Source organism: Scyliorhinus torazame, chromosome 12 (genome assembly GCF_047496885.1).
Source record: "Scyliorhinus torazame isolate Kashiwa2021f chromosome 12, sScyTor2.1, whole genome shotgun sequence".
NCBI classification, from domain to species: domain Eukaryota; kingdom Metazoa; phylum Chordata; class Chondrichthyes; order Carcharhiniformes; family Scyliorhinidae; genus Scyliorhinus; species Scyliorhinus torazame.
The window spans coordinates 176,086,611-176,101,390 of record NC_092718.1 but is presented as its reverse complement, the minus strand read 5'-3'; the positions used below and the strand labels follow the sequence as shown (position 1 = coordinate 176,101,390).

At 49.4% G+C, this 14,780-nt stretch overlaps 1 protein-coding gene across 3 annotated transcripts in view; it reads right to left on the bottom strand.

Moving 5' to 3' along the window:
- LOC140386757 (syntaxin-1A) overlaps positions 1 to 14,780 on the bottom strand; it is a 428,170-nt gene that overhangs the window by 29,068 nt on the left and 384,322 nt on the right. For all 3 annotated transcript variants that reach the window (XM_072469428.1, XM_072469430.1, XM_072469429.1), the window contains exons 7-8: positions 8,200 to 8,273; positions 23 to 160 (exon numbers count right to left, since the gene is read on the bottom strand). In XM_072469428.1, the coding sequence (XP_072325529.1) occupies positions 23 to 160; positions 8,200 to 8,273 (212 nt within the window). The remainder of the gene's footprint in view (positions 1 to 22; positions 161 to 8,199; positions 8,274 to 14,780) is intronic.

Here is a 14,780-nt window from a genome sequence, read left to right as displayed (position 1 = left end):
CTCTGTTTATTGCTTCTCTTACCTGGCTTTCCACCAGCATTGCCATGTCCATGAACATATCGTGCAGCTCACGGATACAGTTCTCCAGTTTGATGATCTCATGGTGTCGTGTCTCAATTTCATTCAGTGCCTGCTTCGTAATGTTCGAGTCCATGATGATCTGTGGGGAAATGCAGAATGGGCTGGTCATTCGGCGAAGAGGTGCCTGACCAGGGAGAAATAAAGACCTGGCAGTGATCTCTCAACTGGACCCTGAGAGGTTTAGATGCAAAGCACGGCATAACTGGGCATGCGGTCACCAAAACTGTCACATTTATCAAAACAGGTTTTGGCCAGTCTATCTGCACTTTCTCAAAGCACCTTCCTCTTCCTTTGCCCAGCTGCCAGGCTGTTTCTTTTTTGCATCAGGAATACGTAGAATTATAGAATCCCTACAGTGCAGAAAGAGGCCATTCAGCCAGAGTCTGCACCGACCCTCCAAAAGAACACCCTATCTAGGCCCACTCGTCCGCCCTATCTCCATAACCCTGTAACGCCATCTAACCATTGAACACTAAGGGGCAATTTAGCATGGCCAATGTACCTAACCTGCACAGCTTTGGACTGTGGGGGAAACTGGAGCACCCGCAGGAAACACACACAGACACAGGGAAAATGTACAAACTCCACAGAGTCCCCCAAGGTTGGAATTGAACCCGGGTCCCTGGCGCTGTGAGGCAGCAGTGCTAACCACGGTAACCACTGTGCCGCCGTACTGCTGCATTAGTTTCCCTTTTGAATGTTTTGGGCAAGTCTACATTGATGGAGCTTGGTGATTAAAATTCTCCATTAGGTAACAGTTCCTAAAGATGACATGGTTACTGTTGCATTACCATTATAGATGGCTCCCTTCGGTATTACTATACCTTTACTCCATCTGAATCCTGTCATCTCACTGGCATCGCCAACTCTCAACAAGCTTCCTGAAGTTGAGGGAGACACACCTATATCATAGTCCATCAACCGATGAGACAGCGAGATCCCTGCTGCTGGCACTTTATCAAAAGCTAAGGTGTGATAATATTGCTACAGATTCATTGGGTTTTCTTTACAATGTTGTGGAGATATGGGCCTTCACTCAAAGATACTTTACAGTGAGCAACCTGTGTCCTTATGCTTCACGATCCACAGAATGTCACGTGCATGTTAGGTGAATTGGACATTCTGAATTCTCCCTCTGTGTACCCGAACAGGTGCCGGAGTGTGGCGACTCGGGGATTTTCACAGTAACTTCATTGCAGTGTTAATGTAAGCCTACTTGTGACAAGAATAAAGATTATTAATTATTATTATTTCAAACCATCGAAATTCACCAACAAATTGTTGTGAGCCTACGACACTTTACTAACACAGCGGACTTCCGGTGACGGCGGGCGGGAGGCAGCCGCGCGTTGGAGGGCGCCCGTTCGGGAACGGCATTGTTGAGGCTTAACGCCCGATCCTAGGGCCAGCGAAGGCAGTAAAAGTCGGGAGACAGCACAGAGGAGGGGGATGTCAAAGACCAGCAAAAATACGGCCGTGAAAAAAGCAGCTGAAAGTCCGTCGGGGAGTGGAAAGGTCACCGTGGGGTCAGTAAAGAAAATGGAGGCTGGAGCACCAGGGGAGGCCACATTGCTTACGGCTGAAGAAATAACTAAGGTGATGGCTGCGGAATTCGAAAGGCAGTTTGCAAAATGCATGGAGACGGTGAGGAAGGAGATGAGGGAGGTTTTGAGTGTGCTGGTGGAGGAGGCGGAAGGACTGTGGCAGAACTGACAAATTGAGAAATGGCCATGTGCCGATGTAACCTCATGACTGTATTTTCTTCTTTTTTGTCTCACTGCGCGCGGGTGTAGGGGCTAAAGGAGCCAATGTTGTATATATTTGGACAAGGGAAGGGATGGGACTTTCACTCGAAATGTGGGCTCTTTGGGGTGTAGGTGGATATGCGGGGTGTGTGTGCTAAAAGGGGATCTCTGGGCTTTCCTAGGGCCGGGCAAGGGGGAAAGGGACCTGGGCAGGGGCCTCCACGTTGGCCAGTTTAAGCCGGCTAGTGAATGGGAGTGAGGTGGGGGGAGGGGCTGCGGCCATCGGAGCCTAGCAGAACAGGGTCCGAGTGGTCTCGCCGGGGTGGAAAGTTGGGGGGAAGGAACTGAGGTTGGGAGGAGGAGTTTTACAAGAGGCAGTGGACGGGAGGAGCTGGAGACTTGGGGGGGGGGGGGGGGTACAATTCTTGGGTATCATGTACGGTACTCTTTCAGAGGCTGGATGGCGTTGAGTGTAGTGGGGGAGGGGGGAGTGGACTCTCTAGGTCAATGGTGACCATGGGCGGTCCCAGACTCCTTTTTCTTTTTCTCCTTTGTTTTTTGTTTCCACTGTGGGAGGGTTTGGTTTATTGGATGCATATATTGACAGGTGGGCCGCTGTTTGGGCCAACTAAGGGGCCAATCTACTTAACTAACCTGCACATCTTTGGGTTGTGGGGGTGAAACCCACAAAGACACGGGGAGAATGTGCAAACTCCACACGGACAGTGACCCAGGGCCGGGATTCGAACCCGGGTCCTCAGCGCCGCAGTCGCAGTGCTAACCACTGCACCACATGCCGCCCCAACATGGTTAATATTTGTCCTATTTAATCTGATAAACTGATATGATTTAGAACTAATGCATTAGATCAGGCTTTCATTATTGATCAGATCCAATGCATGTTTATCCGAGCACAATCAAATCCCAGCAAATTGCTGCAGAGTAGCTCTTGTGACCACTTTGTCAAGGCAACTCCCAGATTGGGGCTTAAGGCTGCATGTAGGAAAATGCTCTGGATGAAGTTCAGCATATTTTAACCGAAGAGGAATGCAATCCTCAATCAGCTTTGAAATGAGATGTAAAACCAAGGACTTCCCTGCCTGTTGATATGGAGGCAAAAGATCCCATTGGCCTGTGTGAAAAAATAACTGGGAATTCTCCTGGTGTCCAAACCAATCTTGTTCCCTCAACTGCAAACATATTGGTGGAATGTTCTGAAAAAAAGTATCAGATTCTGACTGAAAACCAGCAGGTTTCTCCAAGGTATTCGCTCCAGATCTTTGCACACTTGTCAAAAAAAAGCAAGGGGGGGGGGGGGGGGGGGGGGGGTGTTTCGCAGCATCATTTTTGAGGGGTGGAGCCTAAAGACGGCAGCAAGCCCTGCTCCAAAGATCAGCCCCAATCTCAAAGAGACAGACCACCGCCCCGTGGACATCAGGACCCTCATCCCAAATCCATCCTAGCCGGAAATTGTCCCACCCCCTCCCCCCATCATCCATCATCGTCGGAAATCTTGCCCCCCCCTCCCCCAATCGTCGCCCTGCCTGCCCCTTGGCAGTGCCAACTGTCATAATACACACCAGTATTTCATGGTGCAGACACACACACTGATGGACACACAGCAAGACCAATCAACACACACAACACCGCAGCCAATCACCAGTTAGAGCACACTCACTATATAGACAGACGGCATCAGAGTTCCCGCTCATTCGGGATGCAGCCTCTCAGAAGGACAGAGCTTACAGCTTACAGCACAGATCTTCACCATGTGCTGAGTGCATAGACTGGTTAGAACAGGCATAGGTCTTTAGTTTAATCTAACATCGTGTTAGCCCACAGTGAAAGTATGTTCAACAGTTTCCAACTGAATAAAATAGCGTTGTGCTATTTTAAGTGTTGGTGGCCTGTATGTGTTCCATGGATCCAGAGCACCCAACACATCATGGTACCAGTAGTTGAGGGATGGTAGAACTTCTTAGACCTACCTGCAAGTGATCTGCCTTCCACCAGCATACAGCCATCCTGCAAAATGGACAGCGTCCGCCTGCCGACGCCGCTCCGCATCACCGGTACCCTAGGGGCCAACTGGAAGATATTCAAACAACGCTTCCAGCTCTGCCTGGAAGCCACAGACCGGGAAGCTGCCTCAGACACCAGGACGATCGCTCTCTTCCTATCCACAGCCGGGGAACATGCCATCCACATTTTCAATTCTCTCACCTTTGCTGATGGTGAAGATAAATCAAAATTCAAGGCGATCCTCCTTACGTTTGACATTCACTGCAGCATAGAGGTGAATGAAAGTTTCGAGCCCTATGTATTCCAACAGCATTTGCAGAGTAAGGATGAACCTTTCCAGTCCTTTCTCACCCACCTCCGTATCCTTGCGAAGTCCTGTAATTACAGGCCCGCCTCCGACTCCATGATACGCGACCAGATCGTTTTCGGTGTTCAGTCGGACCCCCTACACTAGCAGCTCCTCAAGGTAAAGCAGCACACCCTAGCGATTGCCATCGAGACCTGCATGCTACAGAAAAACGCCACTAGTCGGTATTCCAACATCAAAGCGGCTCAAACGGCACGGCAAGGTCCCCATGAGGCAGAACGGGTCCAAGCAATCGAGCAACTCCAGGGCCTCAGCTGGATGAGGGCGGCCATTTTGCACACTTTTCGTGGACTCCCACGCTTGTGTGCACCGAACGAGGGGACGTCGACGAACGTACTACGCAGGCTCGCACCACGTACGACCGCACCGCGCATGCGCGGTGGCGCAGTGAACATACTGACGTTACAACATGCGGCAACTGTGGCTCCGCCTACTTAAAGCGGCAATGTCCTGCCAAATCCCGACGATGCCCGAGATGTGGCAAACCTGGCCACTATGCTGCTTTATGCAGGTCAGCTTAGCCTGCCAACTCTCGTTGCTCCAGCCAGTCTCGCAGGAATGTCAGGGCCATTCAACCCACGGTCACCGAGCCCGATTCGGACCTGCTACCCGATGTTGACACCGAGGACCCGAAGGCGCCTTTTCGAGTCAGTATCATTACAAAAAACAGGGTGTCCCCGAAACAAAGGATCCAGCCTCTATCGGTATACAGCATCGATCCAGACGATGAGTGGTGTGCCACCCTTACGGTCAACCGGTCCCAAATAAGATTCCGCCTGGACACTGGTGCCTCCGCCAATCTCATTGCGCAGTCTGACCTCCAAAGCCTTCATGTCAAACCAGCCGTCCTGCCAGCTATTAGATTATAATGGCAATGCCATTGCTGCCAGCGGCTCATGCCAACTTGAAGTGACGCACAGGTCACGCAAAGCCATCCTTCCCTTTGAAATAGTGGGCTCCTCAAAAGCCTCCCTGCTTGGCGCGCAGGCATGCAAGCTGTTGCACCTAGTTCAAAGAGTTCACTCTCTCTCTCCTGCTGACGCGTCTGCCTTTCAGGACACTGACTTCAGGGCGCAGCTCGACGCCATTATCAACCAGTACCACAACGTCTTCGAGGGCATGGGCACGCTCCCGTACACCTACAAGATTTTATTAAAACCGAATGCCACGCCTGTGGTGCATGCACCTCGCAGGGTCCCAGCACCCCTTAATGACCACCTCAAGCAGCAGCTGCAGGACCTCCAGAACCAAGGAGTGATTTCCAAAGTTCAGTTCCATGGTATATGTATAAAAGCCTTCTGGCGAATTGAGAATTTGCATTGATCCCAAGGATCTAAATCACAATATTATGAGAGAGCATTATCCAATTCCCAAGTGCGAAGAGCTCACATGTGAGATGGCTCGCGCCAAGCTCTTTACCAAACTCGACGCCTCAAAAGGGTTCTGGCAAATCCAGCTTGATAAATCCAGCAGGAAACTCTGCATATTTAATATCCTCTTTGGCAGATATTGTTACAACAGGATGCCGTTTGGGATCATCTCTGCATCAGATATGGAACAAATGATGGAAGGTATTGAAGGTGTTCGCGTCTATGTCGATGACATAATCATTTGGTCCACCACCCCGCAGGAGCATGTTAGTCGCCTCCAGCGCGTATTCAAACGTATACATGAGCATGGCCTCCGCCTCAACAGGGCCAAATGCTCTTTTGGTCAGACAGAACTCAAGTTCCTCGGGGACCACATCTCCCAATTGGGTGTGCAGCTGGATGCGGACAAGGTAGCTGCCATCACAGCTATGAAAACACCAGAGGACAAGAAGGCGGTCCTCCGATTTCTGGGCATGGTCAATTTTTTAGGGAAATTCATCCCTCACCTAGCCTATCATACCACGGCTCTCAGGAACCTGGTCACGAAGACGACAGACTTCCAATGGCTCCCTGCCAACGAGCGCGAATGGAGAGAACTCAAAACAAAACTGACCACGGCCCCGGTCTTAGCTTTCTTTGACCGATGCCAGTCAATCTGGCATTGAGGCAGTGCTCCTTCAGCGTGATGAGGCCTCATCATGGACCCCGTTGCATATGCGTCACGTGCGATTACCCCCACGGAGCAGCGCTAAGCGCAGATAGAAAAGGAGTTCCTGGGCCTTCTGACTGGTGTTGTTAAGTTTCACTATTATGTCTACGGACTTCCGCAATTCACCGTCGAGACCGACCATCGCCCGCTGGTCAATATAATACAGAAAGACTTGAACGACATGACGCCTTGCCTCCAGCGTATTCTTCGCAAGCTCCGGCGATACGACTTCCAGCTGGTATACACCCCAGGCAAGGACCTCATAATTGCTGACGCTCTCTCCAGGGCAGTCAACACTCCATGTGACCCAGCGGGATTTGTCTGCCAGGTTGACTCCCATGTGGTATTCGCGGCCTCCAATCGACCTTCCTCGGATGAACGCCTCGTCCAAATTCACCCCGAGACGGCGGCTGACCCCTTGCTACAGCGTGTCATGCGCCACCCAACGGACGGGTGGCTCAAGGGCCAATGCCCTCAATTCTATAATGTCAGAGATGATCTGGCGGTGGTAGACGGGGTTCTTCAAAAACTGGACCGCCTTGTCATCCCGCATAGCATGCGCCAGCTTGTCCTGGAACAACTACACGAGGGCCATCTTGGCGTGAAAAAGTGCCGCCGATGGGCCCGAGAGGCAGTGTACTGGCCCGGCATTAATGAGGACAAAGCCAACACAGTGCTCAACTGCCCCACTTGTCAGCGCTTCAAGCCAGTCCAACCACGTGAGACCCTGCAGCCCCATGAGTTGGTCACGTCACCATGGACAAGGTGGGCATCGACCTGTTCCACGTGCTGTGTAGAAACTATGTCCTGATCGTGGACTACTTTTTGAATTACCCAGAGGTGATACGGTTGCACGACCACACCTCGTCTGCAGTCATTCGTGCATGTAAAGAAACCTTTGCTCGACACGGCATCCTGCTCACGGTTATGTCGGACAATGGCCCCTGCTTCGCCAGCCAAGAATGGTCCAACTTTGCCAGGTGGTACAATTTTGCCCATGTGACGTCCAGTCCCCTGTACCCCGAATCCAATGGCAAAGCAGAGAAGGGAGTACATATCGTCAAACGGCTCCTATGCAAGGTTGCCAATGCTGGGTCTGATTTCTACCCCGCCTTGCTGGCCTATCTCTCCACCCCACTGTCCACTGGCCTGTCGCCAGCCCAGTTACTCATGAGTCGTACCCTGAGGACGACGGTGCCGTCCATCCATGTCCCAGACCTCAACCACGTTCCGGTCCTTCGCCGGATGCAGCTGTCTTGTGCACAGCACAAGGCGGCTCATGACTCCCGTGCAGCTGATCTCCCTGCTCTGGCTCCAGATGACAACGTCCGCGACCATCTTCCGGATGGTGGCTGGTCTGCAACCGCTGTTGTCCTTCGGCAGGTGGCCCCCCACTCGTTCCTGGTTTGTCTACCGGATGGCTCTATTCTGCGCCGCAATCGACACGCCCTTCGTCTCGTTCCACGCTTGCCACGTGATCCTCCAGTGTCGCCTCGCCCTCCTGCTGACCCTGCCACAGACTATGCAGAGCTCCCTGTCACTCTGCCTCCCTCTGACTTTGACGCAGTCCAGCCCGCTCCTGTGTGCATCATCATTCAACACATCACCAACCTGGCAGTATTAACCTAGAATTTGGGCTTAAGCTGTGAGTGAAGCTTCAACGTCCAATCTTCTGGTTAAGTGGCAGGAATGTGACTACTTGAGCCAAACTGATGTTTACATGCAGTCTTCCTTTCTTAAACCCGACACGCTGTTGATTTTGTTTTCCTGTAACTTAAAGCGTTTCATTTATAACATACTGTGTGACTGGTTTAGTGTATTCATTACCCTGTGTAAAAGATCTCACTCGCTTCGGGACTTTACATCACCACGTCAGGGAGAGAAGGAAGGTCACACTGTACTCACCCCAGACGTGAAGATCGCGGGATTCCCACTCTCCAGCATGTCTTCCAGCTCCTCATTTGTGGTTGTTCTGCCAGCTGGAATAAAGCAAAAAAGAACAACCCTATCAGTTTTATTGCCTGTACTGAACTGCACTCCTTTGGCTTGTTCACCATTCACGACTAACACAGTGAGAACACAACTTCAAACTCAAGCCCCGCATATCCAATGTGGCACACACCGTCCGCTTTTTTGGCTTAGAGTAAGGGCATGCTTGCCCTATTGTAGCTCTCAACCAGTTGGGAACGTGCCCATAGCCTGCGCAGGTGGTAATGAAATTGCCTGGTTGAATCGTATATTGGTGCTGCCTTGTTGAAGTGTATGTAGAAGCTTCCACTGACAGAGAGGGAGACAGTTTGCAGAAGTGCATGGTAGCCGTGGAGGGAAATTGATGTTTTAGTTTAGTTTACGCACACAGTATATCAGTTGATTAACCTAACATTATATTATTCTGTTAAACTGTAACCAATAGAGCACTTCAGTATTTAGGCTCATACGAGTCTGCTTAGCTTCATTAGAGAAGTGCACCACAGGATTTTAGACAGGACAAAGGTAACACACCAGTGAACTAATTACAGGTCTGAAGAGCCCCTGTATGTGCTTATTTCCATATCACAGAGCCACATGGCAAGAAAGGTAAATGTAAATATCACCACAAACCCAGAGTGCTGTAGGCTGTTCTCCCCTTTTAAGATTTAATCTGAGGGTCACCACACCTCAGGTCAGCGGCAAGGCTGAGAAGTGGGGCCTTCATGAATAACCTCAGCCGGTAAGGGAATTGAACCCACGCTGTTGGCGTTGCATGGCATCACAAACTCGCCATCCAGCCAACTGAGCTAACTGACCCCGACATGGCAAAAACCTGCAGCCTTCAATGTTGATCGGATGACCTAACATTCTCTCATATCATTAAAACCGTGTCAAAACCTAGCGTATCAGTGAAGGAAAGTTAGAAGGGATTTATTGTGTAAAGTGGAAGAAAGAATAACACCAGTGTTCTCCATTAAGTTAGTTTAAATTTGGTGTTTTAGAAGAAAGTAAATACATTTGGTTCAATGTATTTGAGTTAAATTTTGTAAATTTGTTTTGTAACTGGATAATACTTCTAGACTTTCATCATTCAAGATTATTTATTAACTGAATGTATGATGAGATTTTACTTCCTCACATTATATTTTATACACACTCTGTATAACTTAAGTTCTAGCTACTTGTAGTCTTCTCCATTCAGTGTGCATAGTTTTAAGGTTATAAGCAACTTTACCATACTATCCTTTGTTCCAAAATTCATTCCAAGCACCAGCAACTACAGGGTGAAAAAAAGATTGCCTGGCAAACAGCCATTGATAGGCCTTTGATTTAATGAGAAACTTGCACCAATTAAGCAAAATCTGAAACAGTGAAAACAGGCATTAATCATGAAGGCATGACAGCATATCCCCTATCCTAAACAAATGGACAAGGAAGATAGCATAACACATCCTCCTATTTTAGCAAGAAGTTATTAAAGTAACAGTATAATAGGGAGATTGGTCCTATAAGTAATTGGCAGTTGAAGGAATCAGTCAGGGGATTGTGGGAAGTGACATCACCCTCAGGGGCCAATCACAGTTTCATCACGCACCTCTTTAGCCAATCAGAAAATAGCCTTACCTTGTTTAAGCCAATCAGAATGAAACATCATAGATCAGACTGTGGGTTGTGGCTTAAAAAGTGTTGATAAACAGCAGCTTTCAGTGACAAAGGTCTGCTGCACCAAGCTGAAAACTAAAGTTGACACTGCAAAGAGCCTGCTGCTCACATGATAGCTGAACACCATAGAAGTGATGGGGAAAGAACAGAAACCGAGGGTCGCCTCACATCTCAAGCTGAACTGGGAAGTAAGAACCGTAGTGTGCCTAGTTGCTGTTCTGCTTTGATAATATTATAACTGAAGTAAAGTTTTCTGAATTACTTCGCAAGGCTGTCTCCTGTTCCGTGTGGTTAAAGCCTCAAATGAACAAAATTGGAATTTAAGTTCAAAATGTGACTAAAACTTACAGCTGGCAGGAAGGAAAGTACAGGAGTTGACGCACAGTGAATCACATAAGTTTTGCTCCTGGCTACTGAGGTCTTGGCATTCCCTAATGACTCACACTCAGGAAATCCCAGTCCATTCTTCCTGATAGTCACACTCACACTCGGGGAGTCCATGCCCACACTCCCATATTCAGAGAATCCCTGTTCATACTGTTACGCCACCCTGGAAAAGTGTGCCGTCAATTTCAGCCCCACGTGCCCCAAAGACACAATACAAATGAATTAATTAATAATTCTTATAAAAATTCACACATTCTTTGGCCCTTAGCTGACCAATAATTACAGTCACCAGGTTTGTAAGTTGATACACAATTACTGTAACAAGATTAATGGTGAAATTCGCAGCAGATACAGTTGGTTAACCGGGCGGCATGGTAGCACAGTGGTTAGCACTGTTGCTTCACACAGCGCCAGGGTCTCGGGTTTGATTCCTGGCTTGGGTCACTGTCTGTGCGGAGTCTGCACATTCTCCCCGTGTCTGCGTGGGTTGCCTCCGGGCGCTCTAGTTTCCTCCCACAAGTCCCGAAAGACGTGCTGTTAGGTTATTTGGACATTCTGAATTCTCCCTGTGTACCCGAACAGGCACTGGAATATGGCGACGAGGAGATTTTCACAGTAACTTCATTGCAGTGTTAATAAGCCTACTTGTGACAATAAAGATTATTATTAAATATTAATAAGTACCTAGCTTCAACTGTAACCTGCCTCCCCCACGCTCTATACACACACCAGTCAAATAAACATGGGGGAGGAGGGGGCGTTATAAATGAAAGAGAAAAGGGTCTTTGCTTCAGATGATGGGTCCTTGCAGGCTTCCCCACGGTAGCCTGGGGTTCACAGTCCTTATTTAGCTGCCTGTACTCACAATTTCCCTGGTGAGACAAAGCCCCTGTTTCACCAGGCTTTGCTCTCAGTTTCTGGCTTGCCTTCAAGCCCTGTTTTCAGGAATCCAGCAATCACAGGCTTATTGGAGAGGGGGAGTGTTAACTGGATCTTTTTTGGAGAGGCTAAGCAACCATTTTCTGGATCTCTTCCCTCTGCTACCAGAACCAGAAATTAATCGAAAGTGGAACCACGTGGCTCTGGGAAACATTCCAGTAGGCTTATTGGAGAGAGAAAGAGTTAACTGGATCTTTTTTGGAGAGGTTTAGCAGCTGTTTTCTGGAGAGGATTTTTCTGGATCTTTTCTCTCTGCTGTCAGAACCAAAAATGAAACTAAAATGAAACCTCGTGGCTCTGGGAAACATTCCAATGGGATAATATCCAATCACCACCTGGTACTGGGCAGAGCACAGCCATTTGGGCCAATTCATTGGCCACCAGCCACACAAATCAAACTGAATCATCACTGAGGCCAGCCAATCTCCAGTCACCAGTCTAAAACAGCACAGCCCTCTTGGTCCTGTTGTTTGATGAAAGGAACAGACCATCGCTTTCTTCTGCATGAGTTAAAATGTCTGGCTGCTGAAAGGACAGATGTCCATGAATCATCAATGGATCAAATGGACCAGCAAAAATAAAAGAAAGGGGAAAACATGGGAATAGACAAGGAGGAACATGAAGGACCCTTACAACACACTATGATTTTCACACTCAGGGAATTGCTGACCATACTCCTTTTTTTATTTTTAAATTTAGAGTACCCAATTCATTTTTTTTCCAATTAAGGGGCAATTTAGCGTGGCCAATCCACCTACCCTGCATATCTTTGGGTTGTGGGAGCGAAGCCCACGCAAACACGGGGAGAATGTGCAAACTCCACACGGACAACGACCCAGAGCTGGAATCGAACCTGGGACCTCAGCGCCGTGAGGCAGCAGGGCTAACCACTGCGCCACCATGCTGCCCTCTCTGACCATACTCCTTGATATTCACACACAATCCCGGACGACACTCCCTGATATTCACACTCGGGGAATCCCTGTCCACGCTCCTTGATTTTAAAATGTACTTTATTCCAAACATGTATGAAAAGTTACAACACAAACAACTTCGGAAACAGATTCCAAACACACAACTATACAATTTGATCACATTTTTCGCCCTCCCCCTCCCTTTCCACTCTCACCTCCCCACCACCCCCCCGCCCACCCCACCCCCACCCCCGATGAAAAACTCCTCAAATTCGGTCAACCCCTATCTTGCCTTGAAACCCTCCGCTGAACCCCTTAACTCTTATTTCATCTTTTCCAGCCAAAGAAAGTCACATAAGTCATCCAGCCAGGCCACTACCCCGGTGGCATTGTCGATCGCCATTTCAATAAACTTCGTCGCCAGGCAATCAGAGAAGCGAAGGCCACATCGGCCTTCCTCCCCTCCATCAGCTCCGGCTTCTCCGATATCCCAAATAGCGCCACCAAAGGATCCGGCTCAACCTCCTCCCCCACAATCCTTGCTAGAGTTGCGAACACTCCTGCCCAGAATCTCTCCAACTTTTCACAGCCCCTGAACAGAGGTGCATGATTCGCTGGTCCCCGCCACACCTCTCACACTTGACTGCTATCCCTGAATGAACCCACTCATTCTTGCCTGCGTCATACGTACCCTGCGGATGACCTTGAACTGTATCAGGCTCGTCCTTGCACACCCTTGTAGTGCCTCACTCCATACTCCCCAGTTTATCTCCCTTCCAAGAACCCTTCGCACTTCTCAATTTCCACGACCCGCTCACCTCCCTGTTCTACCAGCCACATGTGTCCAATCTTACCATCCCCTTCCACATCCGGAAGCAACAGTCGCTCCAGGAGGCTGTATCTCGGCAACCTGGGGAACTCTTTCCAAACCCTCCGCACGAAGTCCCTTACCTGCAGGTCCCTAAACTCACTTCCTCTCGGGAGCTATACCCTTTCCTTCAATTTATCTATACTGGCAAACCATTCTTCCAGATACAAATCCCTCACCTTAACCAGCTCCACTTCTCTCCACTTCCTATACGTGCCACCTATCCCCACCCCACCGGCTCAAAACTGTGGTTTTCACACAATGGCATTAACACTGCCATCCCCTCCATCCTAAAGTGCATCATCAGCTGCTTCCAGATCTTCACCGTGGTCTACACCACCGAGCTCCCAGAGTATCTGCTTGGCGCCATTGGCAACACTGCATAGCCCTTAAGGTTGACCCCCTACAGGATTCCTCCTCCATCCTAGCCCTCCCCTTCCCACCATCACCCCATAGTCTCCACGTTCGCCGCCCAATAGTAATGCAGCAGGTTCGGCAATGGCAACCCCCCCCTGCTGCCTCTATAACAGGGTCCTCTTAACCCATGGCACCTTCCCTGCCCATACAAAGTCCGAAGTAATTGTGCCCAGTTTCCAAAAGAAGGCCTTAGTGTAAAGATCAGGAGTGTCTGAAATATGAACAGGAAAATAGGCAGAATGTTCATCTTCACCACTTGGACCTTCCCTGCCAAAGTCAAGTGCAGCATGTCCCATCTCTGGAGATCCTCCCAAACCTCCTCCACCAATTTTGTTAAATTCCATTTGTGAAGCATCGGCCATTCCCTCGCTACCTGAATCTCCAGGTATCTAAACCTATCTCTAGCCACATTAAATGGCACCCCCCCCCTGAAATTGGCTCGCCGACCCAACTCATTCACCGGGAACACTTCACTTTTCCCTACATTTAACTTATATCCCGATAATGCCCCAAACTTGCCCAACAGGCCCATAATCCTCTCCATGTTCTCCAGCGGGTCCAAAGCATACAATAGTAGGCCGTTGGCAGAGCAACACCCGATGCTCCCTTCGTACTCTCGTAATCCCTTGCAACTCTGCCGACCCCCAAGAGCCGTTGCCAGAGGCTCTATAGCCATCGCAAACAGCAGTGGCAATGTTCCGTGAACCCGTATCATGGGTCTGCACACTCGCCCTCGGTGCCACATATAACAGGTGCACCCACGTCACCAACTTTGGCCCAAACCCAAACCTTCCCAGGACCTCAAACAAGTACCGCCACTCCACCCGGTTGAATGCCTTCTCCACACTCATGGACACCACTACCTCCGGTACCTGAGCTCCCAACGGGGTCATAATCACATTTACCAACCTCCTTATATTACTAGAAAGCTGCCTGCCCTCCACGAAGCTTGTTTGGTCCTGTGCAACTACCCCCGGGACACAACCTTCCATCCTTCCCGCCACCAACTTAGCCGCATTTTCACGTCTGTATTTAACAACGATATGGGCCTATGCGGCCCACATTTCAACGGGTTCTTCCCCATTTTTGGTAATGTGATCATTGACTGCATCATTGTCTCGGGCAGCTCCCCCTTCTCCAATGCATCATTAAACGTCCCCAAGAGATGTGGTGCCGGTCTGTTGCGAACTCCTTATAAAATACCGCTTGGTAGCCATTAGGCCCCGGGCCTTCCCTGACTTCATATTCCTTATACTGTTCAATATCTTCCTCAGCCTCAGGGGCTACTCTAGCGCCTGGCCCTTCTCTTCCTCCAGCTGTGGAAACTC